The sequence below is a fragment of the Octodon degus genome, unplaced genomic scaffold (genome assembly GCF_000260255.1).
Source record: "Octodon degus isolate 3935 unplaced genomic scaffold, OctDeg1.0 scaffold00030, whole genome shotgun sequence".
Classification (NCBI taxonomy): domain Eukaryota; kingdom Metazoa; phylum Chordata; class Mammalia; order Rodentia; family Octodontidae; genus Octodon; species Octodon degus.
In genome coordinates this window covers 17,217,844-17,245,411 of record NW_004524606.1, presented here as the reverse complement: position 1 = coordinate 17,245,411, position 27,568 = coordinate 17,217,844, and the positions used below count along the sequence as shown (strand labels likewise).

The window sequence follows — 27,568 nt, the reverse complement described above, 5'->3', positions numbered from 1 at the left end:
GATCATAGAGGATTTCAGAAAATGGAAAGATATTCCCTGCTACTGGATAGGAAGAACCAAAATTGTGAATATTGCCATACTCCCAAAGTTTTTATACAGATTTAGTGCAATCCCTATCAAAATACCACCAACATACCTCAGAGACCTAGAGAAATCATTCCTCTAATTCATTTGTAATCAGAAAATAACCTAGAATAGCAAAGTCAATCCTGGGCAACAAAGACAAGGCAGGAGGCATTACAATTCCTGACTTGAAATTATACTACAAAACTACTGTGATAAAATCTGCATGGTATTGGCAAAAAAATAGACCTGAGGATCAATGTAATAGATTAGAAGATGCATATGGAGCTAGAAAAACACTCAGCCACCTAATCTTCAACAAAGTGGCCAAACATGCTTACGGGAAGAAAGATAGCCTCTTTAAAAAATGGTGCTGGGGAAGAGGAGATGGCTCAGTGGAATAAGCACTTCCATGGCAAGCTCAAGGGCCTGAGTTCAATCCCTGCTTCCATCAAAACAGAACAAAACAAAACAAAACAAAACAAAACAAAACAAATAGTGCTGGCAAAACTGGTTCTCTACATGTCAAAAAGTAAAACTTGACCAGGGTCTATCACCATGCACTAAGCTAAAATCAAAATGGATTGAAGATCTAAACATTAAAACAGAGACACTAAATCTCCTGGAAGAGAAAGCAGGTGGAAATCTTGAAGACTTTGCAGTAAGCAAACTGTTCATGAACAGAAATCACACTGCACAGGAAATACTTGAAAGAATTAATAACTGGGACCACCTCTTATTGAGAAGTTTTTGCACATCAAAAGAAATTGTCAACAAAGTGGAAAGACAACCCACAAATTGGGAAAAATATTAACTAATAAGCACTCAGACAAAGGTCTTCTATCTTGAGTTCATAAAGAACTAAAAAAAAAAAAAATAAGGCCCCATATTTTAAAGACCCAATCCAAAAATGGGCATCTGAGATGAACACACACTTCTCAGAGGAAGAAATAGAAGAAGCAAATAAATACATGAAAAAATGTTCCACATCACTAGCCATCCATGAAATGCAAATTAAAACAATACTGAGATACCATCGCACCCCAGAAAGAATGGCTATCATAAAGAAATCAACCAACAACTAACATTAGAGAAGCTGTGGGGAAAAAGGAACCCTTCTCCCCTGCTGGTGGGCATGTGGACTGGTGCAACCATTATGGAAATCAGTGAAGAAACTTCTCAACAAACTAGGATGGGGCTGGGGAGATAGCTCAGTAGAATAAGCACTTGCCTGGCAAGTGCAACGTCCTGAGTTCAATCCCCAGTACTGCAAAAGAAAAAAAAAAAAAACTAGGACAGGAAATCCCATTCAATCAAGCTATCCCCCTACTGAGAATTTTCCCCAAAGAACTGAAAGCATTATATCATAGTGATATATGTGTGTCTATGTTTATAGCAGCACAATTTGTGATAGCCAGATCTTGGAAACAACCAAAATGACCACCACGTGAGGAATGGATGAAAAATATGTGGAGTTTTTATTTTTTAATTTATTTTTATTTTTTATTTTTTTGCAGAACTCAGGCCCTTGTGCTTGCAGGCAAGCACTTATTCTACTAAGCCACCTCCCCAGCCCCTTGTGGAGTTTTTATATAATGCATTATTACTCATCTATGAAGACAAATAATCTCGAAGCCTTCATAGGATAGTGGATGCAACTTGAAGATATATTCTTGTCAAAAAATTTACTTAGAATTTTAATTTCTCTAACAGTTACAGAACATTTGTATTTCTTTTTTGTTCTTGTTTTAGCTTTACAAATTGTTATTTTCCTAAGAAAAGTTCCAAAGTTCATTGTACTTGAATGTTTGAATTCATGGCTAAAATGTTATTTATAATATTAATTAATTAAGTTGAAGACATTTTGAAGACTAGCAAAGATAACTGTCTTTGGAAGGATGCTAAAGCTCCAGTTCTTTAGTTTATGGTGAGGAGAGGGGAAATAACAGTCATTTTCCATAGAAACATGCTCATGAAATGGGATGACTCATTTCAGTTATTCCAACAAATAATCAAAGAGTGGCAGAATTAGAGTTATCCTTTTGCATATGAATGATGCTAACATCAGAGCTAGGAAAGTACACTAGCTTTTGGGACCCTGTTAGAGGAAGGACACAAAGGCTAACCACAAAGTAATTATGTCCCAAATTTCTAACTAGAATCTGGTCATATTTCTACATCTAGTTTCTAATTGTTAGGAAACATAAACAACAGAATATGTTTAAATACCACTAAAAGAATGAACTATTCAAATCAACTATATAAAACTCTCTAGGACAAATGGCTGGCTTCTTGCATAAAATAAGTTGCGTGGAAAAACAAGCGGAAGATACATAATATGCATTTAAGATTCCTCTGTATATTTTCATGGTTTAATAGCTCCCTTCTCTTCAATGCTGAATAGTCTTCTATTGTGTATATGAACCATGGTTTAGTCATCTCCTGAAGAGCATATCGATTGCGTTCAAGTTTTGGCAATTATGAAGAAAACTGTGATAGACATTCATGCACATGAGTGTGTGTGTGTGTGTGTGTGTGTGTGTAAACTTTCTGTCACTGTGACAAAGTATCTAAGACAATGAATTTAAAGGAGGAAAGGGTTATTTTGGTTCATCCTTTCAGAGGTTTCAGTCATGGGTGGCTCCATTGGTTCTGAGTCCATGGTCAGGCAGGCATCATGTCAGAAGAACATGGAGGAGCATAAAGTGCTCTCCACATGACAGACAGAAAACAGATAATGAGAGAGGAAAGGGCCAGGGACAAATATAGTCCTGAAGGGCATATCTCTGAAGCCCACTCCTTTGAACTAGATATTACTACTCCTTTTGTTTCTTTTACCTCCCAATAATGCATCAAGTTATACACTTATGAATGGATTAACCCACTGATGGAATGACAATCTATCATGAGTCCATCACCTCTGAAAAGCCCTCACTCTGAACAAGGCTACATTGGTGACTGAGTATTCAATATGTGAACTTTTGGGAGATATTCCAACTACCACAACAACATGTTTTTAACTGCTTTGCGTACTGTACTAACACAATTGCAAGCTTGTATGCTACATGCATGTTTTGTTATAAGAAATGACCAAACTATCCTCAATGTGGCTGTATTGTGTTGTCTTTCCACATCCTTGTCAGCATTTGGTGTTCTCAATTTTGGCCATTTTAACTGGTATGTGGTAGAGGATTATGTAAATTTTCTTAGTGGCATGTAATGTGATTTATTTTACTTTTCCTTATTTTAATCTGTGTTTCTTCTTTGGTGAAGTTTCCAGATGTTTGCTCATTTAAAAAATCAGATGGTTCATCTTCTTTTGTTGATTTTAATAGTTATTTGTACATATTGAATAACAGTCATTTATTAGATATTTATTTTGCGAATATTTTCTCCAAGTCTGTGGCTTTTCTTCTCATTCTTTTAACATTGTCTTTTGCATAACAGAGTTCTTAATTTTGAAAAAAAAGAAAGAACAAGTCCTCACAAAAGGCCCACTGAGCGAGAAGTCATTCATAGTGGAACAGAAAAGCTGAGGTCAGCCTTATACCAGGGATGAAAGCCTGCCTTTTGCACACTTGGAAAATAGAGGAAGGGGACACTAAACTGCAGAACAGAGGTGACCGATAGATGCTGGAAATGGATTCTACTATAGGGTCATAGAAGGCAAACAAGTTTGCTGACCTTGAATTTAGCTGAAGGACACATGTTTTGACATTTAGAATCTAACATCTAGCCATGTTCTAACATCTAGAATAGTAAGGTATTAAACTGATATTGTTTAAACCAAATGAACACAATTTCACACACATAATACACATGTGTGTGTACATGCACAATTAATGTTCTCCTGAAATTTACAATATGATTAGACAGAGAAGGGGAGCACAATTTAACTTTTCAACTGAATATGTGATACGTGGGGGGCCTTGCATTACACTATGAAGCAGGTACAAAGCTTGTGGAGTTTTACCACTTTAAACAGATTAGAGGAGAAGGGATTCTGTGAGAAGGTGACTCTGAAAGAAAATGTACATTTGTGTGTGCCACTGCCATTGATAGGCACCTCAAATTCAGCACATTAATATTAACCTCTTTATTTCCCACCTCAAACTTTTTCTCTATATATTGTAGCAGATGACACTCCCATCCATCAGTTTTTGAAATTGGGTCATTTTCTGGTTTTCTTCTTTTTTAATCCTTCTACTTAAAATATCATTAAGTGTTTGAAATTCTACTCTTGAAGATCATATATATTTAAATCTTCCCACTTCACTCTCAGGCACTAATATCATTCAACTCCTCATGACTCCCATCTTGGGCTGCTCCCCCACCCCCCAGCCTTGCTGTATCCCTAATCTTGCTTTAACCTGATTTTTTTCTCCAAGTTTCAGACAAAGCACTCTCTCCATAGCATGTGCAGGACCATGTGCTTCTTTACACAGAATCTTTCATTTTTTCTGGGTTTTTTGGTTCTAAACTCAACTGTATAGACAAAAAAAAAAAAAAAAAAAAGGCTTCCACGATCTATTGCGGCCCTACATTTGAGTGCCTTCTCAATATATCAACCTTTAGAACATAACCCTTAGGATTACTGAAATTTTTATTTTGTTATTTTGCTCTTGGGCCCTGGAAGTAGTCTGCCAGCATCTTTAGGGCTGGGTTCATGTCTCCTTCTTCTTTCTGTCCTTGGTGCTGAGAAGAGGGCTTTGTATGAGGCAAGCACCCAAGTATGGCTTTGCTTTCTGAATGAAAGTAGAGTTGGCTGGTTCAACAATATTCATGCTGCTATTTGAAATGATGCCTGTGACATGCAAGGAGTAGGTTTGAGATTCTTCTCTGAAACATTCAGCGGCAAGCTACACCTAGTTATTGTCTATTAGCTTGACATAATGTATTAACTTAATGTCTAAAATGGAGGATAAAAATTCTCAAGCCTGAGTAAAAATAAGAATCTTTGTTTACATAATGTTAACTAGAGTTAACATTTCACTTATTTCTTGTAAGTGGGAAGTAAAGTATTTTCTCTAAGTGAATTTTCTAGACAAGTAAGCTTACTGCTGTAAGCACTGGGGTAATTTTAAAAAAGCACTGGCAGGAGGCAGTTTTTCTATGACATATTGAACACTTGCTTGTTTTATTAATCTAAGGTCACTGAGGGTAATTTTTTCCCCTTAGAGATATCATATGACCATATTTATCATCCTTCTCATGGAGATGAATAAAGGTATTTATTCTCTTATATATGCTGCTTTTAATTCTGGGTGACAGAGCTTCAGAAAGACATCAAAGGAAATGACCAGGAAGGATGATGTCAATGTCACATGAAGAACATTAGAAACAATTGGGATATTCAGGATTTCAAAAGAATTGAAAGGTGGCATAAGACTATACTGCCAGTATATAAAGGGCTGGGGTGGTCATGGAAGGAATTACATTTGTCAAGTAACTTTAGAAAGCAATGTTAAAAGTGAGCAGAAGTTCCAAGAAGTATAATTTTCTAAGTATTCATTATGTGTCCTCATTAGAAGTAAGCGAGGAAGGATGAAGTTGCAGCCACTGTGTGGATCTCTGTCCTGGAGGAAAGTTGCATTGTCTGGGAATTTAGCATCAGTGCCCATCCAGGGTGCATTCCCTCTTTTTCTGGTAATGTCACCTTGATTTCTTTTGAGAAAACTTGGTTCCATTTTCAATTTGTATGGTTTGAGGTAGATTCCCTGTATGCTTCTGAGAACAAGCACATACCCCACATCTGCCAGGTTAGTATGTCAGGTGATAAGATACTCTTTGGATATGAGTGAACCACAGGAGAACAATGACCACAGTAGGTTCATTGGATCCGAAGACAATCTAGTTAGTGACGGTTATGACATATTGGAATGAAGATGAATGTGGGGTTGTCAATAGCCCTCACACTACTGGGAGAAAAGGGCCTGTCAGTAATGGAGCCAACACAGCTGAATGGAAATGGACTGATGTGACTCAGCAAGAAAACCATAGTTCTGCTGGCACTGTAAAAGCACCTGAACCCTGCGATACCAATAGCTGTAATCCATCCCAGGCTTTCCAAAATAAGTGATCCAATTGATTTCCCTTCACAGTAAAGCCAGTTTTGAGTTGAGTATTTCCCACTTGCAACTCAAATAGTTCATCCTGCCTAATACAGTGGTTAACTATCTTCTTATAATTCTAGGACTCTAGATTCATAATGTTCCTGCTGCTACTTTCATATTTTGGTATTTTTGCTTTAGCCTAATACCCATCTTACTTGCCTCAATGGCTTTCTGGCCATAAAGTAAAGTAAAAAAAATAATCAACTTTATTCAGTTAGTATGCCCATTTGCTTAATTCATCCCAGTATTTCGAACTTTTGTGGTGACTAGAGATCTCAGCAGAGGACTAAAATACTTGGGCTTTGGGACAGGCCTTCTTGGTTTAAAATGCCTGATTTTGGTTGTATTCTGATTGCTAGTGAAAAATACAAGACACGAAAGGTTTTATGTTGCCTACCCAATAACAAAGCTATAGAACTTGTTTGAACTTTTCATCTTCCATGTAGATTCTTGACCTAATATAGATAAGCCAGTAAGAATGTATATTAGATTTTTAAACAAAGAAAAAGCCAAGATAGGAACATACACATTCTCAAATAACATGCTAATATTAAGTCAGCATTTCTGAATCCATATTTACTGAGCTAACTATAACATCAACATATGATTGAGAATGATTTTTTTTTTGGGGGGGGCTGGCTCAGGCTGCCTTAAGGGTGGGTCTGGTAATGTGCATGGAGGTGGGGACTGAACCACAGTATCCTGTGCCTGACGGCATTTGCATGAGTAGGCACTGAAACAACTTAGCTAACCAGAAGGCCCCCTAAACATATGATTAAACAAGATAAAAACTTGAATTCTTAAAGTGTTGCATCTTACTCTTTGATTGTAAACTCATTTGTATACAGTAAGTTACTTAAAATTAGAATTAAATATGACTTAATTAGTAGAGTTTGGTCAAGGATCTAAAAAAACAGCATTACTAAAAAGGGGGTCTTGGGCTGGGTACAGGGGCATGGCTAGGATCCCAGTCATTCCACAATATGAAGTTGAAACCCACCCTGTGCAACTAAGTGAGTAAGCAAGACCCTATCTCAGGAAGGGTGTGGGGCACTGGGCATGAGCAATCCTCTGAGCAAAGACCTGGGGTTTAGTGCAAGTACTGGAAAAAGTATGCTTGATCGCAAAGCTTTGTTTTTCTGGGTTACACCAGTGTCTTCTACTTAAAGGTTTAATAACTTTTAATCTAAAGACTAAAAACTTGCCTTTTGATTTTTAAGGTTTTGCAACTCAAAAAATTAAGGATAATAAGGTACTATTTTAAAAATTATTATTGTACTCTAACCAGATGAAGTATGCTTTGTCTTGATCTATGTGTCAATTTGTTCATAAAGCATGAATTGTAAAGTTCGTCACTCATAAACCCCATCTATAATTGTTTTTGCTTACTTGTCCACTTATTTTTTTCCTTTATCAAAAAAAGTAGGAAAACAGAACTTTGTCTCTGACAATGAAGGAACAAGAATGAACTATTTCTCAGTTTACATCTTTACAGAAATTATGCAATGTTCAACACTGCTTATGTTTTTCTCAGAAGTTAAAAAGTAGTGGTTTTTGGAGTAAACTTGGTCTGGGGATATGTGTTCTATATTGATCTTGCATTAAATTTTTTAAAAAAGTAATCATCAGGCATTTAAACATTATCTGGTTGTTCTTGAAAAATATACTAGAATGGCTTCTCTGTATGGTCACGGGGCAGGCATCTCATGGATGAAGCACAGTGATTTCCCCAGCACCCCACTTTATATTACACCTGGCCACATTTGAATATATCTCTACCACCAAATTCAGATAAACTGGTAATATATTCTGGGTGATGGAGAAGGAGGTTCAGAGCTGTGAGAGCCCAGCCCCATGTGGAGAACAATGTGCTAATAAGATAGTTTGGGGCTAGCCAGTTGATATGGGGGCTGCATAGCAGGAACTGGGTTATGATGGGAAATATCCTCAGCTTAAATATTCTGTCAGTGCCAAATAAATGTAGCATAATTGAACCCTATTAATCAAATCAAGAGCATAATGGGAAAAACAAATGAATACAGATGTTTGTGGTAAGATGAGTGGTGGAAACAATCAATTAAATCCAGTTGTCCTATAAGATGCTTAATACTATAAATATTGGTTCTTATTTATACTTTCAGTTTCTCAGAAAATGTTCACATGGAAAGGGGAACAAGAGGGGTGAAGGAAAAGAAGACAGGATTAAAAAGGAAAGTAGAAAGAAAAAAATGAAAGAAAGCTTTTATAAATAATCAGGGGAAGAGGCAGCGAAGGGAGCAGAGGGGAAAGGGGAAAAAGCAAGATATATTGTATACACGTACCAGATGTTATCAACATGTGTATCTAAAACATACCAATAAAAATTTTAAAAATAAAATACTTAATACTGGTACACAATTTTCTCAAAGATAATTTAATCATCTTCTAGCAGTGGTTAAGCTGCAGCAGTGCTTACAGTGTGAGGCTGTCTCTTCTCTGGCACACACATAGATGACATTTTTCTTTTGGTTTTCCAGGCTACATGACTCGTTTTGGCTCATGTATCTTTAACAGCCCAAGCATGTCTGGCCCTCTCCTTATGCAACGGCAGTGGCCCAGAGAGTGATGCTCCACCAGCTCATCCTTACAGCCAAGCACAGCCACTGCAGACCCATGAGGGGTGTGTGGTATGAAGGAGAAGTTGCATTTTACTGTTGCAGGCCATTGTGCTATATTTATTAATGTAGCAAGTTCACCTTTCTACTTGAAGTATAATAATTACTATAGATTCACTCATTTTCATTTTCTGGCATGTCTGTCAATTGCCCATGTTACTGTATGTTTGAATCACTTTAAAGTCAAAACTTTGAAAATATACTCTTATTAAGAATAATGGCTGTGGGACACTGATTATATTTCAGTTATGTTTAAAGTAAATTGGTGCCTGTTAAAAGCAATGTCATAGGTGACATTTTTGGAAGCACTGAGGTGAAACAGGAAATGAACCTGATTTTTGAGGCTGCAAAATAAGCAATGAGGCTCCCGATTTCCAGGTTTGTCTCCAGGTCTGAATGTCATTTCAGTCTTCAGTGAGCTGTGCTGGTCCCTTGATAGACCCAGAATCAGTACATTATGAGTTTAATGTGTGGGAACACACCACCTATAAGCCATATCAGGTTTGTTTACAAAAATCACTAAAAAGGACAACATCATCAGCACAAAGATCTAATTTTATATGTAAATTGAAGATGTGCAGGTGTAAAGGGTGGATATATACACGCTCTTACAGGTTTCCTTATTGCAACCTTGAGTACTTGACCTTTAGCGTCAATTAAAATCATTATGTATACAAGCGGTAAACCTTGTCTGATGGTGACAAACATAGACTCATGCATAATTACCATTTTTCAACAGATTGAACAGATTACAAAAAAGAGTAGGAGACATTTTATGGGGGTGACAGTCAAAGAAAGGTCTTAGAGATGTGTGCTATTTTGTACAATTTGATGTCAAACTCCAAGTAACCCACCCACACATATTTGCATTGTCTAAACGACATGCTCTTCAGAAGTAACCTTATGTGTAGTAGCAAATACAGATGAAGAGTTTAGGTGTTAGGAAAAAAGTAGTGTTTAAAAGATGTAAATATAACAATGGAAAATCAAGCAGACGGCCTGGGGAGCTAGCTCAGTAGAATAAATGCCTGCCTGGCAAACGCAAGGTCCTGAGTTCAATCCCCTGTACTTAAAAAAAAAAAATCAAGCAGAATAATCTGCTAATGAAGAATGAGTTTTGAAATTAGAGATATTTAGAAGCTCAAAAATGGGGAGAACAACAGGAGACAAATGGCTATTACCAAATATTTGAAGAATTGTAACAGAGAAGAATTGGACTTCTTTGTGTGTGCCAAAGGATGTAGGACAGAGAAGAATGGGCAAATCTATAATGAAATGAGGCTCAATTTAAGGAGAATATTCTAGCCATTCACTTTTAAGCATCTCTAATAGTCTACACAGCTATCATGTGCTCATTCTCTGCAGGGGGTACTCCACAGAGGCCCCATATTGAGACAAAATGTGAAGAACAATAATTTATAGTTTTCCTTACAGAACTTCAAGTCTTTGATTAACATTTGGCTCAGGAATCGGAGGCAGTAGAATCTCTCTCCATTTTACTAATAGAGTAACAAATTATTGCAGATTAACTAAATACTAAGAACATTTAAGATGATACCTTTCATTTTCTCTTAACACGTCTCTTCCTTTCTTCCAGGTGTAGACAGGTTTTGGAGAAGCTTTCGGTTTACATTCAATAACAACTTCACCTCCCACTTTGACAAGAGTTACTCTTTTCAAGAGAGTTCTCGAGAAGTCTGGACCTGCAGCTAGAAGACAATATAGAAAATAAAATGAGATGGTTTTGATGAAAAGAACTATGTGATCATTTTTTGATGGTTTTCCTCCTGTAGTGTACTTGTCATCTTTTAAAAATATTTTTTAAATTTTATTTTAAAGAGTAAAATTTAAAAAAGCAAAAGCAAAGACAGTGTAACTTACAACAATACATATGGTACAGATTTTCAAAGCAAGAATAGCAAATTAACATATTTCTTATTATAGTACATATTTTTATTACCAAATGTGTTGCTCAGATTAACAGATATAGGTATGCAAGATTGGAAAAATAATTGAGCACTAATTCTTGCTTTCAATCAATCTCAGACCTGCATGTGTAAATATATTATTTCCCTAATGTAAGAACCTGAAAGAATAAATAAAATGTTAGAGATGCAATAAGATATAATAAAAGAGAAAGAAACTGAACATAAGGTATAAACAATGAAGATGAGGGAAAGGAAAAAAGATAGAAAAAAGGAAGGGACAAAAATCATGCAAGTGAATATACAGGATAGCTGAGATGATTGTACTACTAATTTCATCAGTTCTTTGAAAATAGCAGGGGCCGGGGAGATGGCTCAGTGGAATAAGTGCTTCCCTGGCAAGCATAAGGGCCTGAGATCCATCCCTGGTTCTGAAAAAGAAAAAAAAAAAAAAAAACAAACAAAAAAAAAACAACTAATGTCCAAAATTTTCACATTATTTATTTATTTTTGGTGGAACTGTGGATTGAACTCAGGCCCTTGAGCTTGCCAAGGAAGTGCTTATTCTTCTGAGCCATCTCCCCGGCCCCCTAAAATTTTCACTTTGCTGTCATCTTGATCATCAGAGACAAATGCTAAATTTGTTCTACAGTGAAGTGTGGGTCTACAACTTCTAATTTGTCAAATAATCTGTAAGTTTTATATGTTAAAATTCATTAGTTATATCAATTTAGCTTTATAAATTGGTATACTCTACCATATATGAAAATATCCCATATTTTCATCCTTTCACAGAGGATATTTTAAAAAATATCACTGATGTTCAAGTAAGCAATTATTTTAAACTTTCACAATGCAGAAGGGAAAGAAACAAAACATGACACTCTGTGACACATTTGTTTTCCAGATTGTACAGGATGAAACATGCGTACTCTGATAGTTACTGCTCCTTCTCTGGCCCCTAGCACATTGTGTGTGTGAGTGAACGGGGCCGCTAGGGAGTGTCTTGAAACATCTCTGTCTTCATGCTCCATGAGCTTCTGCTTAGCAAGGGCATAGTTTGCCTTTATACTACTAGTGCCTAATACAGTGCTTGCTGCAACAGGAGAAATGGTGGCTTGATCTTGGAGCAGAGATGTTTTGGAAGCAATAGTTCTTTACCTTAAAACAGCCCTCATATTGGTAGCAGTTATAGAGTTACCCTGAAGTGATAGTAAGGAATAATTGTTTAACTCAAAGCAGTATACTACATCTATACCCTCACAGAAATAAACAAATGTTGCCCTTGGAAAAAACCCCACTTTTTCCTTCTGAATTAACTGAAACAACATGTGAGAAGGAATTTTGGAATGAGTGGATTAAAAAATTCTACCTCTCTGTAGTTTGACTTGGTAGAGCTTAAAATTTTCAATCATGTTGAATATAAAATTTAATTTCGAACCACTAATTACTTCAATGAGGAGTGTGTGTGTGTGTGTGTGTGTGTGTGTGTGTGTGTGTGTAGGCAGGCAATTTCTAAGTATACCCAAATCATAAGCTAGTGATTTCAAAAAATAAAATGTCAGTGAAGGCAAGTTAAATCTTTATTAAATGCTTTTGTGACAGAAATATTTTCAGTAATTGCCTAAAAACAAATTAAGATGGCAAGGTTACTTTGTTAAAAAGTGTATTTAGTACAGGGCCTACACGGTCTCACTATATAGATTGGACTCCTAGTGATCCTCCTGTTTTCAGCCTCCCAAGCACTGGGATTACAGGTGCATGCCACCATGCCCAGTCTCATTCTCTGTCTCAGTGCGCTCTGGAGATGGGACCAGCATGGCAGACTGGGCATCGAACCATGGCCCCTGTGTATGCCTAAACAGGCGCTTTAATCCACTGAGCTATTTGGCCGGCCCTGGAAGGTTACTTTTTAATGGGGTGATGCAATGTACATATTGGGCTAATATTACTATGTGAAGGTGAAGTTAATTAAATTAGTCTAGAAGTCAACTGATATTACTCTCAGTACTTTGAATTTATGAGAGAGGGCCACAATTCATATAGTACTTCTATAGTGATAAATGCAACTATTAAACAGAGTTGTAGATATTTCTGCGATGAAGAACCACATTCCTAATTTGATCTGCAGGATTACATAACATTTTTCATCTGTTCAGGGAGAATTCTGCTGTTGCATAGGGCTTAGGAAAAGATATACTAGACCTACTCTATATTTATATATTAAGGACACTAATAGAACAATAACCATCCCAGTAAATATCAAGCAAGAGTAAATATAAAGGATCATTGAAAAGACCACTTACCTTTATCAGATACAATTTCTACAAAGAAAATGACGAGACTGTGTGAGAAGACAGTTTGATGGAAGACAGAGTCAAGATAGCTAAGTCAAAAAATAAGCACAAATCACAGGAAGACTGAAAAGTATACAACCCGCATCTCTGTGTTTAAGCTCATGTCCAGACTTTGCCAAGCAGAAGGATGTAGAGTGAATGGATAATTTCAGTCGTGGGGTTTTCCCCCTTGGTTATGTTGATGTGCATTAGACTGTGTCTTTAGTTGCTTGTACTTAGTGAAATACAGCAATAACTGTACTATTAATGTTATAGTGACATCATTCTCCTACCTGCTTATCCTGTATAAGCCCATTTATGTCATGGCAAAGAGTTTTAGCACGATAGATTCCTTCTCATTTCAGGTAACCATACAAAGTTACACAAAAATGTAAAGAAAAAAAGTCAAATCTTCAAGATTTTCAAAGGATTTTTTTGAGATAATTACAAATCTTGCCCATATAAAAATCTTTTATTACAACCACACCTTCTTGCACACATATTTTTACCACTCTAGGCAGATATTTTTCATCTTTTCAGGGGAATTCTGCTGTTGCATTTGAAATGAGTTTCTATAAATCAAACTGTGCAAAATGCATGGGTACATTTGTCAAAAAACTATAGTATTGCTTTTAGAAGATTTGAAAGAGCATGATGTTAGACACACAGAGGCAGAAAACATCTTCTAGTTTGAGAGATACGTTACAAATATTTATGCACATATTACTTTTTAGATATGTTAATACCAGACTAATTTAAACATATTTGTCAATAAAATGAAATTGTAAATCAAATCACTTCAGTTTGTTTACTCAACTTGCTGACTAGTATTAATTGTAGTACTTAACTGATTGTGTCAACAGGACTGAGTCACAGCCAACAAAATTGGCTCAGTGCCCACCCTACAGAGGATTGTTGTTAGATACTATAAAAGAGAAATTAAGAGGGGAGGATTTTCTGTTTCTTCAGAGGAGCTCTAGCCTTCAGTTGCACCTTGAATATTTTCTCTTGGCTTCCAGGGCAGACTTGCAAGTCTTCCAGTGCAGACAGTTCAATCTTCAGCACATACATAATCTTCAGCTACTTACGCAGCTGCTGTGCCTCCTGATACAGACTCACATGGGACCTTACAGTAGGCTCCAAGCCTTCAACTGGATCCTTTGGATCTCCAGCATACAGACAGCCCTTTCGTACTCTTCCGCATCTGACCTCCACTTCTGGGCCATCATTGTGTAAGCCATTTTTGTAGATTCTCGTATATTTGTACACCTACTTTCAAAATCTATTAGTTGTCAGTATAAGCTGCAGTCCTTTCTAGGTAAAAATTGTGAGAATATTATCAGTTTTTGAATAAATGTGTTAATGTGTTTCATAATACTATGGCATTTTGTGACAACTTTGGCATATGACATGCTGTTCAGCTTGCCCGGTAATTGTTTCATTAATGGTACTCTATATTCATTATGTTCTCTAAATATTGGTTCAGAAAAGACTCAGAGAAAAGGCAAAATGGATCTATTCAGTTTGACATTCACAGAAAATACAGTTTTAGAAATTATTGGCAATCTCTTCATATAGTGCTATTAGGATGAAACTCTTGTTTGCACTGTAAAAATTTGTGAAACTAAAAGATAAAATAAGTAGGTTTTCTAAAGTTCAGAAAAGACAAAACCAATGATCAAACTATTCACATAAGTCTGAGAAGGACTCAGATCCTTGGAGACTTTCATTTGCTAAATTTAATATGTAAGGTTCTTTTTTTTTCTTTTTAGTACCAGGGATCAAACTCAGGACCTTATACTTGCCAGGCAGGCACTTATCCCACTAAGCTATCTCCCTGACCATTAAATCTAATATCTAAGAGGTCTAATATTTTTCACATGTTCTACTACAGGGCACCACTCCCTCAGTGTTGGAATAAAACATGCTATGGGATTCCTCTATTTGGTAAACATAACTTTTTGCTATTTATTTATTTTCAGTGCTAGGGATTGAACTCAGGAGCTTGCACTTCCCAGGCAAGCGCTTATTCTACTGAGATATCTCCCCAGCCCCGTTTGCTACTTATCAATGGTTCTCATTACACTTACTTAAAAATTATCTATAGAAGCATTTCACTGAGAGATACCCTCATGTAAGTCACAAATATTTGTTTTATATTGATGAAATGACTCTTAGTCACATGTCAAGGGTATCTTAAGTAGCCAATAGTACCCTTGAAAACAGAAGTTCTCTATGTGTCTGAATTAGTACCCTTTCTCAAAACAGAGCATAGATAACTTCTTATCTGGATATGTAGTGGCAATACCACTTTGGGCATGACATGGTCGTGATATTTTGTTACTAAAGAGAAAAGGATAAAGATACACGCCTATTCTATTAGATTTGCTCCTTAAAAACATCATTGGTAGCACTTGCCAGTTGATGAGACTCTTAAGTCTGGCCTTAAGAAGTTCAGAATTTCATATTACTTTAACCTTTTTCTATTTTTTTGGTACTGTAAATTGATCTCAGGACCTCTTACTTGCCAGGCAGGCACTGTACCACTGAGCTGTCTCTCTAGACTGATCTCTTGTCTTTAACCATTAACTCATCACTCTATCAAAAGAAACCCAGAGTAAATGCATTAATTCAAATCTTTCCACCACTGAGGAGGCAGTGCTGCTATCAGATTGACCCACGCTTCTCCTACTTGGCCTGGTAATTATACAGAAGGCAGACTTTGTCTCTGGATTCCTCATTTCATAATGGCTGACTCAAAAAATCTGGCCTCCCTGATCAGAAATAACATATACAAGGAGGCAGTTAATAGAACTCTGAAAGATATGATTTCTTCCTTCCACTGTCTGCATGATGAATTACTAATGTCCTAGTACCCATTCCCTACCTGTTTTGGTTTAATTCACTGAAAACTAAATATTGTGTAGTATATAACCTTGTAGGATTTTTTTTTTCACTGAGCATAATGCTCTTGAGAGACATCCAAGTGCTTGTGTATATCAGTAGTTCCTTTATATTGCTGAGTAATACATTGCAGTGTATGTAAGAAATACCTCCTTAGTGTTGGCATTGCAGGCTCTGCAATAACTGCCAAACACTTTTGAAAACAGGCACCATTTCAAGATTTCTCAAGACTTTCTTTGCCAACAAAAATGATTAGGCATAGATTTCTTTTCTTTTTACGAAATTTTGAGAAGTTAAAAATTAGTTATATTTTGAAATAAGAACTCTTATTTCAAGAAAAACATTTGAAGTCCTTTTAGAACATCATTTCTTATATAATAATTAACAAGATAACAAATAATTCCTATATTATGTCTTAAGTACAGATTTAGTTCTTAAATGCTGATAAGCCTCCTTTGACCTATTCTATTTATAAAAAATAATAAATATGTGTTTTAAAAAAAACATGTTCTTACATTGTTTTTTTTTATTTAGTACAGGGTCTATAGGGTTTCACTACACAGATCCGACCTGTAGTGATTCTGTTTTCAGCCTCCCAAGCACTGGGATTACAGGCACACTCCACCATACCTAGTCTCTGCAACATTGTTCTTAATCAATCCAAATTAATGATAGTTCAATGTATTTGGTACAGTGTCCTAAAACCTTATAAAAATCTCTATCCTTCATTAGACAAGAGGTGTATGCTGTTGCAATGTCATATTTGATATGAATAACTTTCTATGTGAAAGAAATGTGTGATGAGTTAACAGAAAAGAGTCATCATGAGGGAACAGTGAGCTTTCTAAAAATCCATGGTTGAGAAATGGTGGGTCTTGTTAATTAGCTCTTATTACACTGTGACTTCCTTCAAGGTGGCAACGTGCATCATCCCTTAGTCATAACACTCTGCTTTAAACAAAGTAGATATTTAGTCAGTATTCAGTAAATTCACATGTATTGCAGGATAAACATCAAGGATTCAGTTTAAAGCAGGAAATTTCTTTCTTTTGATGCTTTATGCAAATACACATCCCTTCCTTTCTTGAAAGCAGGGTTGTAAATGGCTTCTTGCATGTCTGCTCTATGCATAGGACTCTCTAACCTCTATGGAGTTTGACCTTTACTAGGGCTTATATCTAGGATGCCCTGTATCCCAAATCACCCATATTCAGAGGTAATAGGATCATGAGGGAGGTATAGCTAACTTGCTGTTAGTAGGTGGGACCTGGAGGTGGGTTAGTGGTTACATGACCTGGAAGGGTACATCTCCCGCCCTAGCTACTCCCTTCACTCTCTTCCTCCTGTCCACCAGCAGAGGTGAACATTTTCCTCTGCTATGTCATTCTACCACAATGTTTCTGCCTTGTAACCAGTTGACCAATGACTATATCCCTCAGCCAACATACATCCTTCCTCCTTTACATTGTAGGCTTCAGCTATTGAGTTCCAGAGACAGGAAAGTGATTATGGATGGTTTTACCCTCAGAGAAGTGGGAATGTTGTCACTACTTTATCTGATCATGTGGCTCAGAAGCCTTTGTAACTGGATTGCAGGAGGAATTTTGGAAGACTTGGAGATAGAAAAACTATAGAATGTTTTCAGCCAACTTTGATGGGAGATTCCAGCTGCAGCTCAGAAAAACAGAATACTGATAGAAATGTAGATGGCAAATGACAGATTCAGGGGGTTTGAACTGGAAACAGGAGCCCACTGGCAGTTGAACTCAACAGCGTGTGTGGTATGTGCTAACAGAACTTTGTCTACATTTTGGATCTGTCCTGAGACTTTGTGAAAGACATAAAAACAGTGGACTAATAAGACTGACTGAGAAATTGTTGTTGTTGTTGTATTTTAGGGAAGGGTCTACAGGGTGTGCAGGGTCTCACTACTAGATCAGACTCAGTGATCCGCCTGTTTACAGTCTCCCAAGAGCTGGGATTATAGGCGTGCACCACCACACCCAGTCTCAATCACCATCTTGGCGAGCCCTGGGGACAGGGCCAGCATGGCAGGCCCGGGAATTGAGCCTTGGGTCCCTGCTTCTGCTTGCAGGTGCTTTAATCTGTTGAAATATTTGGCCAGCCCTTGGCTTAAGAAATTTCAAGGGAGCCTCATGTTCATGCTGTGACATGAGTACTGTTTGCTATTTCTAGCCAAGTTTATAGTGAGAATCAGGAACAAATATCAGAGGCAACAAATGCAAAATATTTTTAGTTTCAGAAGAAAAAAGAGCCTACAGGTTGGAGCCATGGAGAGCACGGCTGCTACAGAGATTTGCATAATAAAATAGTAACATGGAATATTTGCAGAGAGAAGCTGCAAGCAATAAAGAAAACCCTCCTAACAGAGGCTTGTTCATAGCAGTGCTGTAGTCAGCAGGACAGTTTAAGCCCTTTGGAGCTGACAGCTCAAATGGACGCAAATAGTGGTCATAGAACTACGGGATTGAGTGCATGCTCTGCTGGTTTTCCTTTTTCTGTGGCCATATTCTCTTTTATCCCACTATTTCTCCCATTTGGAACAGGAATATTCATTCTTTGCCTTTTAATTTTGGAAATGGTTAACTTTTATTTATTCATTTATAATTTACAGAGGCTCACAGGTAAGAGTTTGCATTGAGACTCCAAGGACACTTTGGTCTTGGACTTCTCAGCACTGCTGAAATTGTTAGGACTTCGGTGACTTTTAGACTACTTGCATTTTGCATAAAGAGATTGTCTCAGTTACTTTTTACTCATTGCTAGAACAAAATACCTGACACCCAAATTTAAGGAAGGAAAGGTTTATTGAGCTTACAGTTTGTGGAGGTTTCAGTCTCTGCTCAGCTGGCTCCCAGGCAGAGTGACACATGATAGAAAGCAGCAGTTCATGGCAGCAGAAAATAGCAAAGAGCAAAGGGCAGCAGCTGCGGCTTCTAGCCAGCCTCTCTCCCCTAATTTTAGTATAAAAACAAGCTACTGAGGCTTGAGTATACAACTCACAGGACCTCCATGCCCTCCTCTTGCATAGGATGAGGATTTTTACAAACTAAGAATGGTGGCTCCCTGCCGAGTCACCTAATTAAACTTCTAAACTTTTCAAGTTGAAACAATGTATCAACCAGTACAGAGATGCACATGAGTCTTCAGGTGGCTCCAGTCAAAACGTATGGTTTAAATGTAGGATGTCCTTCCAAAGTCTCATGTGTTTAGAGGTGGGGCTTTTGGAAGGTGACTAGATCACAGACATGCTGTAGGTGACTTGCTATTAGAAGGATGTCCTGGTTGGGGGCAGGTCACTGGTGGCATGACCTGAAAGGTTGTGTTTGTTTTTCCAGATCCTCTCATTGCCTTTTGCTTCCTGGCTACTGTGATGAAGACAGCTTTCCTCCACCTAGGCCCTTCTATCGTGCTGTTTATGCCTTGCTGCTGACCAGGAATGTAATTGTAAGCCAAAACAAACCTCCCTTCTTTAAGTTGTAGGAATCAGGCACTGAGTGTCAGTGAAGGGAAAATGACCCAAATGAATTCAGTCTCAGGAAGTGGAAGAACTGAAGAATGAGCATCTAGCCTGTTCAAACTATTAAATCATCTAAACTGGTATGATGGTAGGTGTTTAGGAATGCGCTCTTTTTGACAGTAGATTCTTATGAACTGTCTGTCTTAATGAAATCAAAGAATTGACCAATTTATATGGTATAAATTGGCATGCATGGCCAATTTCAGTGCCTAGATGCTGAGCTGAGAAGAAAAATGTGGAATCAGCTCCTGTCAGTGGGAGCTAGATCCAGCCCAGTTTTCTTTCCCCCACCTTCTCCAAAGTAAACACAAGAATGCAAGTGGACAAGTTCAGTGTCCCTTAACTTTATGTCTTATTCTGCACAAGTGTCATGGTCTCTCTTTTTTCTCTAGGTGCTCCCTACAATAGACCCAGTGTTGAAAAGAAAAGAACTTCAATTTATTTTACAGTAGTCTCAATTTACAAACTTGATTCTTTCCATGATTATGGTCACCAACTGAGTTGGATGAGAACCAAATTAAATTTGATGTTTTGGTTCGATGTTGACCTAATGGACAAATTTATTTCTCATCCAGATATGTTTGTGACCAGAATCATGGAGAGCATTGAGTTGGTGAACCAAAGCACCACTGTATTACTTTTAGGAAGATAGCTTTACTGAAGGAATCTATTTCCTGGACTTCACAATCAAGGTAGCACAACAGTTTTAAAGGATTCAGTTAACCTTGACCTGCCCTTGACATACAGAGGAAAGAGACATACTGCTATGTAGAGGTGCTATGTTTAGGTAATACAGAAGTGAGGGTTTCTCCATTACTATGCTTCTTCAATAAGATGCCAGACTCAAGTTCTGTAGGCAAAAAGAGTACAAATTTCCCTTTGTGCTACATTGACTTTCAAGCATGTTCAAAAGACCTTATTAAAAGCAGCATGATTTGCTATATGTACAAATAAAATTCTCCAAAAGCCTAGAGGAATCATGGCCTTTTCATGTTGGGGATGGGCTGGAATGTTGTTGGTATTTGTGTTATCAAAAATTGTTTTATATGAGTGGTAAGAGTTTTTCTTAATCTAGGCTCATAGTGTATTTTAAGAAAACTAACAATGGGCATAAGGATAAACTGGATATAGAATGGGTGTATGATCAGAACAGCACTGCCCTCTTGCCAAATCTCTGTCTCTTTTTATACATTAGAAAGCCACTCATTATGCTGATGTAAGATTAGAGGTTCTAGCACCTGGAACCTCAATTTACATGACCGTAAGACTCACCTGGTGGAGCTTGGTAAATGCACATTCCTGAACTCTACCACCATGAGAAAGACCCCCAAATTTTGCAATTTAAAAATTTTGTCACTGAAACTACTCAAGCAGAAGAATTGGCATTAAGTTTGAGTTCATTTGAAATGCAGAATCTGAGGGCTTACCTTGGACCTATAATTAGAATCTCAATTTAACAAGATCCCTAAGTAATTCATATGCACATGAAAGTTCCAAAAGCACTAGTAAATCTTCTTTTCTATTACATAAGGAGCATGTAATATAAAATTTACCTTCCTAGCCAGTTGTAACCATACGTTAGCATTAGTTATATCCTCAGTTTTATGCAACAGATCTGTAGAACTTTTATTTTACAAAATGGAAATTTTATATTCATTAACAATTTCTCATTTCCCTGTCTTTGTCTCCAATTCCTGGTAATTTCTGTCATTATGAGTTTGACTATTATAGGTAGTGCACAGAAGTGAAGCTATGAGGTATTTCTGTTTTTTTCTTGTGACTGGCTTATTTCATTTCATAGCAAGATTTCCTTCCTTTTAAGGCTGTAATGCTCTAATGTTAGATATGTACATACTTATAAAATTATTACATCTTCCTGATGAATTGACCATTTTATCATTTTCTTCAATCAATGTTATTCTTTGTCATTTATACAGCTTGTCTTAAGCATCAATTTGTATGATATAAATACAGTCATCCCACTACTTAGGTTCGGGTTCACACAGAGCGCATTATCTTATCTTTACTTTCAGCTTACATGTGGCCTTAGATCTGAGTTTCTTCTATACAGCAAATAGTTAAATCTTTGTTTTCTTTTTTCTGGTAACCTATACAGCCAATCTGTCATTTAATTGAAATTTAATCATTTTTATATTTAAAGTTATTATGATAGTGAAGAATTTAAAATTATCATTTGTCTACTTTTTTGTTTGTCATGCAGCTTTTTTGTGGTTCCTTGCGTCCATTTTTTAATACATTCATTAATGCTTCTTTGACTGTTATAGTAGTCTCTTGTTTTCACTGCCTTTCATTTCCATTTGTACATATCCTGTATATATTTGAGGTTATTGTTATAATTATGTAAGACTTCTTAAGTTTTGATAATTTATTTCAAACTGATAATTTTAAAAATCAATATTATTATTACATTATATATATATATAATATGTATATATAATGATCACATTGAGAAGCAGAAGAAGAACTGTATCTATGCATAACATATCATGATTCCTCTGTTTTCCCGAGTCCCCTCCCCTACCTTCAGCCTCTCTCATTCTTCTTATGTACAAAGGATTTGTTCATGTTTTTCCTTATATTCTCTTTTGTTATATTCTCTTTTTTCCTCTCTTCCACACCTTCCCTTGTTTCCCTTCTCATTTGAACATTTTATTCCTATTTTACAACATCTATTATATATTTTGATCCTCATTTACTCTCTCAGTTTCTCACACCAGAGAAACAATGAGATATTTGTCTATGTGTGTGTGATTTATTTCACTTAGGAGTATGCTCTCAAAATGCATCCCTTTACCTATAAATGTCTCAAATTTATATTTATTTATGGTGGAGAAGCAGTACGCTGTATAACCCCTCCCCCCACATACATACATTCTGTATTCATTCACCAGATGCTGGGCATTTTGTCTATTTCCAAGATTTGGCTATTGTGAACAGTGGTATTATGAACATTGTTTTACATATATTATTGTGGTATGAGGCTATCAATTCCAATTCTTTCAGGAAGATACCAACAACAGGAATAGCTAGGTCAAATAAAATCTCACTTAATTTGTTTGTTTGTTTTCTTGGGTAAGATACTGGGAACCCAACTCAGGACTTTGTGCTTACCGTGCAGGCACTTGTACTACTGAACTATCTTCCTGGCCCTTAGTTTTAGTTTTTAAGGAATCTCTACACTGATTTCCACAGTGGTGGCCCCAGTCTACACTCCCACCAACAGTGAAGAAGGGTTCCCCCCTCAACCCCACCAGCATTTGCTTTTGGTTAATTTCTTGATAATAGGTTGTTGTTGTTTTTTTTTTTTTTTTTTCCTGGAGTGAGATGAAATCTCAGTGTTGTTTTCATTTGCATTTATCAAAAGAACAGTGTTGTTGAAGGTTTTTAAAATATATTTATTTCACATTTCCAATTCTTCATCTGAGAAGTGTCTAATCATTTAAGATGCACATTTTTGGGTTAGGTCTTTAAATTTGGGGAGTAGGATATTGTTTAAGTTCTTTATGTATTCTAGACACTTGTCATTTGTTTGAGCTCGTAAGTTATTTTTCCATAGTGAGCTGTCTCTTCAGTTTTTTGGTGGTTTCTTTTGCTGTGGAAAATATTTTTAGTAAGGTGAGATCCCAGTTATTCTTTGTGAGATTTCCTGTGCAATCAGGGTTCTGTTCATAAAGTCACTGCCTACACCTATCTGTACAAGAGGTCTACCTATTCTGCCTTCCAGCAGCTCTAGTGCTTGTGTTTAAATATTTAGATCTTTGCTCCATTTTGATTTTATTGTTTGCATGGTGGGAGATACGGGTGTAATTTTAATTTTTGGCATGTGGAAAGACAATTTTTCTAGTACTATTTATTAAAGAGGCTATCTTTCTTTCAGTAATGGGATTTGGTGCCCCTCTCTCAAACATAAGTTGGCTGAGTGTATTTGTCTTAGAATACCCAACACCCAAAATTAAAAAGAGAAAGGCTAATTATCTTACACTTGGTAGAGGTTTGAACTAATAATTGACTGGCTCGAAGGCAGGGGGCAGGGCAGACAGGCATTGTAGAGGAGAGACAGCTGATACTGAGCAGAAGGTAGCAACTTCTGAAAAAGCCCCACCTATGCCACATGAGGCTTTGGAAGGACATCTAAATACAAGTTGAAACAAAGTTATTTATGCATCTTCTCATCTCTTCTCATCTCTCTCATTGATCCTTGGATCTGGTTGTTTTTCTTTTTCCCCCCCATTAGCATGCTGTCTTACCCTGGTAGCTTTGTAGCATAATTCAAATCAAGGATTGTGGTGTACCTTGCTTTGCCTTTGTTGCCCAAATTGCTTTAGGGATTCTAGGTCTCTTCTAGTTCCAAATGAACTTTAGGACTATTTGTTCTAAATCTGTGAGCTATGCTGTTGGTAGGTTAATTGGGATTTTATTAAATCTGTATAATAATTTTAGAAGTATGGTCACTTTCACTATATTGGTTTTTCCTACCAAGGAACACACAATATCTTTTCATTTTCCAATATCCTCTTCAAACTTCTTTTTCAGAGTACTGTAGTTTTCAGTGTAAATTTCTTTTATTCATTCATTAAATTGATGCTTTAATATTTCATTTTTAATGCTATCGTGAAAAGTATGGCTTTTATAATTTCTCTCACAGTGAGACTATCTGTATACAGGAATGCTATTGATTTCTGAGTGTTGACTTTGCATCAAGCCATGGTACTGAATTTAGTTAGAGACGTCTTTTGTTTAAGTTTTGGGGGTCCTCAATGTAGAGGATCATGTTATCAACAAATAATGGTAATTTAACAGTTTTTTCCTATTGTTATTTATTTTTTTCTTGTCCAATTGTTGTGGCTAATGTTTCTAGAACTATGTTGAAAAAGACTGGTGATAGTAGACATCCTAGTCTTGTTCTTGGTTTTATAGTGAAAGATTGCAGGTTTTGTCCATTGAGTATGATGTTGGCTATTTATTCAGATTAATATAAAGTCCGTCTATTCCTATTTTCTGTAGGGTTTCTATTATGAATTGGTGTTGCACTCTGTCAAATACTTTTTCTGCATCTATTGAGATGATCCTGTGGTTTTTGTCTTTGGCTTTGTTATTACGGTATGTTGCATTTAATTATTTGAGTATGTTGAACCATCCCTGCATCATGAATCCTACTTGATGTGGTGTATAATCTTCTTGCTGCATTCTGAATTTGCTGCATCTTGTTTGCTACATTCTGTTTGCCAGTGTCTTATTGATAATTTGTGCATTTACATTCATTGGGGAGATTGACCTGAAGTTCTCTCTCTTGGTTGGACCCTTTTCTGCTTTGGTCTCAGCATAATGCTTGCTTTCAGGAGTGAGTCTAGCAGTCCTGCTTACCTCTGATTTCATGAAAGAGTAAACTGATAAGTTGTACTCTATTAAAACCTCCACTACTCTACATCATTCCCACCCCTACTTGCCATTATTGACACAAATTGCCTCTTTTGTGTTGTGTATCCATTAACATAGATTTATAGCTATTTTTCACACATTTTTATATTTTATGTGAGATTTAAAAGTGATTTTTGTGCTGAGGATGGTGGCATGTGCCTGTAATCCCAGTACTGGGGAGGCTGAAGCAGGAAACTCACCTGATGGTGAGCAGGCACTTAGCACTCTATCCCTCCCCCTGTGTGTGCAGTAGAGCTGACCCCAATGCAGGACCAAGCCAAGCATTATTTAGACTCAGGCAAACAGAAACCAGTTCCGTTGGCAGCTTCTGCCCACAAAATCACAATGGTGAATGCACTTTCCATTCCGCGCTCTCCTTCTTTGGTGAAATGGCACAGGTTGGAGACATTTTGCTGACCACTTCATGTGATGCTAGGGACAGAAGAGCACTCTAGAGAGCAAAAATCATAACTTTTCATGCGATGCACTCATACATGTGTCTTGATTGGAGTGCTAAAACATCTTAATTGGTTCTGGATTTCTCATGAAGATGATCGCTCTGTGTGTTGTTAAGTCAGTGTCTCCACGGAGGAAGAAAGCTTGCTCTTCTGTTATTCTGTTGATGTCACTCCCCACTAGCAACCCTTCTTGAATGTCAGTTCTAATATTCTCAAGGTCCAGATATCAAAATGTAATTAATTTGTTGCCAGATGGTGGTGGAGGGAAAAATAATTATTTAATTTACTTACTAATTTAAAGAGACTTCAGGTGAATAATGGTAAAATATATAAAATATATAACAGAAAAATTTTAAAGATATGGCTGAGGTTAAATAGACTAGAGGGAGAAAACAATCTCCCTAAAATTAGTAAAACAAAGTTAAATTAGCCCTGAATTTCTGGAAGCCAAAGTCAATAGGATAACACAGCAGAAAGAAAAGAAAAACAAGAACATATTTCATACTGGCTGATAAACAATTAAGTCTGTACTAGGAGACTCAAGATTTTTGTCTTTTAAGGGGACAGTACTTCATTTCAAGAGGATTTTATTTCACATCATTTTTTATGTAAAGGACTATGGACTTCCAAAAGAATAATGCTTTTACAGAAGTTTGACAGAATTCAGAGATTCTGATTATAGAACAGTGCACAGTATCAATATTCAGAGATGCTTGGGTATATTCTTCAGTTATACTTTGAACTCCAACTCATGCATTTCTTTTAGGGGGCTAAGACAAAGAATGATTATATTACTTAATTAATTTTAGGATCTCCCCAGTGTTTGTTACTTTGGGCAAGTAGAGCTGCGCTACATTACACTGGCTCGTCCCCCACATGGAAGTCTGTAAAATCACTCTGTTCCTACTTTGTGTGGTGAAACGGTGTCCCCAGCCACAGTTACAATCCCTGACATCTCCCTCACGCAGGGAACTTCTGATTCAGAGTTTTGATTCTAATCAGAAGTTTCATTTCGCTATATTCAACATTCAAAAGCAAAAATCTGTGTGGAGTAGGTTTCCTGTTTTAGGACAGTTGTTCTGACAGGGTGGCCTCCAAGAAGCAGCATCACCTAATAACTCACTAGAAATTCAAGTTCCTGGTTTATCTCAGAACTGCTATATAAGAACTTGCAATAGTAGGGCTCAACAATCTGTTTTAACATCGTCTCTAGGTGTCTTTGGTGCGTAATAAAGTTTGAGAACTGATACTTTAGGAAAACTCAGTGGCCTATTACTTGGATCAGTCAGAGCAGTAGTCCGGAACTTTGTTGCTTGACATGACACTGGAGGGTCTCTGAGGAGTAATACCTGGGCCCTATGCTCAGAGGCTCAGTCAGCTGACATGGAGTGTGTACAGCATCAGGATATTAAAGAAGTCCTGAGATGATTGTAAGATGCAGAAAAATATGAGGTTCACAAAAATAGGAGTGTATTCCACATTTTGTAGCAAGCTGCTTTACAAGCATTTGGTGCAATACTGGTTAACAATAACCAGTACCTACTTGGGCAGATGCAAGGGCCAGAGTTCTGATTCCCAGGTGTGTCATGCTGGCCCTGCCCCTGGGGCACGCTGAGAAAGGGAGGGAGACTGGGTGTGGTGGCCTGTGCCTGTAATCCCAGCACTTGGGAGGCTGAAAACAGGAGGATCATTATGAGTCTAATCTGTGTAGTGAGATCCTATAAACCCTGTACTAGATACATAAAAAATAACAAAAACTTTATCTATTGCTCCATGCACTGTAGGCTTGAAAAGGTTTTCATATGTAATCTCTCAGTTTTCATGGGAAGGGGAGTAAACACATCCTCCTCCTCCTGGAAAGTGTAGGCTCAGTAACTTGCTAAAGGTACCAAATTATAATGTGAACTCCAAGGGCATTGCTTACCTCTTTACAAGGACTGAAGTAAAGCTCCTGCTGAGATGACTACTTTGGAGTAAGAAAGGCATTTGTCCTCTCATTAAATGCTGATCACACTCGGCACATTTGATTATTCTGTAATCTGGCTCAACGAGGCAGTTGAGAAATCAGACTTAGACGCAGATGAGCACTTGTGAAAGTCCCTCTGAAATAACTTTAGCTTAGCCTTAATGGTTTT

General features: G+C 37.0%; 1 protein-coding gene across 3 annotated transcripts in view; it reads right to left on the bottom strand.

The window, feature by feature from the left end:
- Cntn4 (contactin 4) overlaps positions 1-27,568 on the bottom strand; it is a 1,063,047-nt gene that overhangs the window by 172,401 nt on the left and 863,078 nt on the right. For all 3 annotated transcript variants that reach the window (XM_023713310.1, XM_004629525.1, XM_023713311.1), the window contains one exon: positions 10,389-10,539. In XM_023713310.1, coding sequence (XP_023569078.1) covers positions 10,389-10,539 — 151 coding nt within the window. The remainder of the gene's footprint in view (positions 1-10,388; positions 10,540-27,568) is intronic.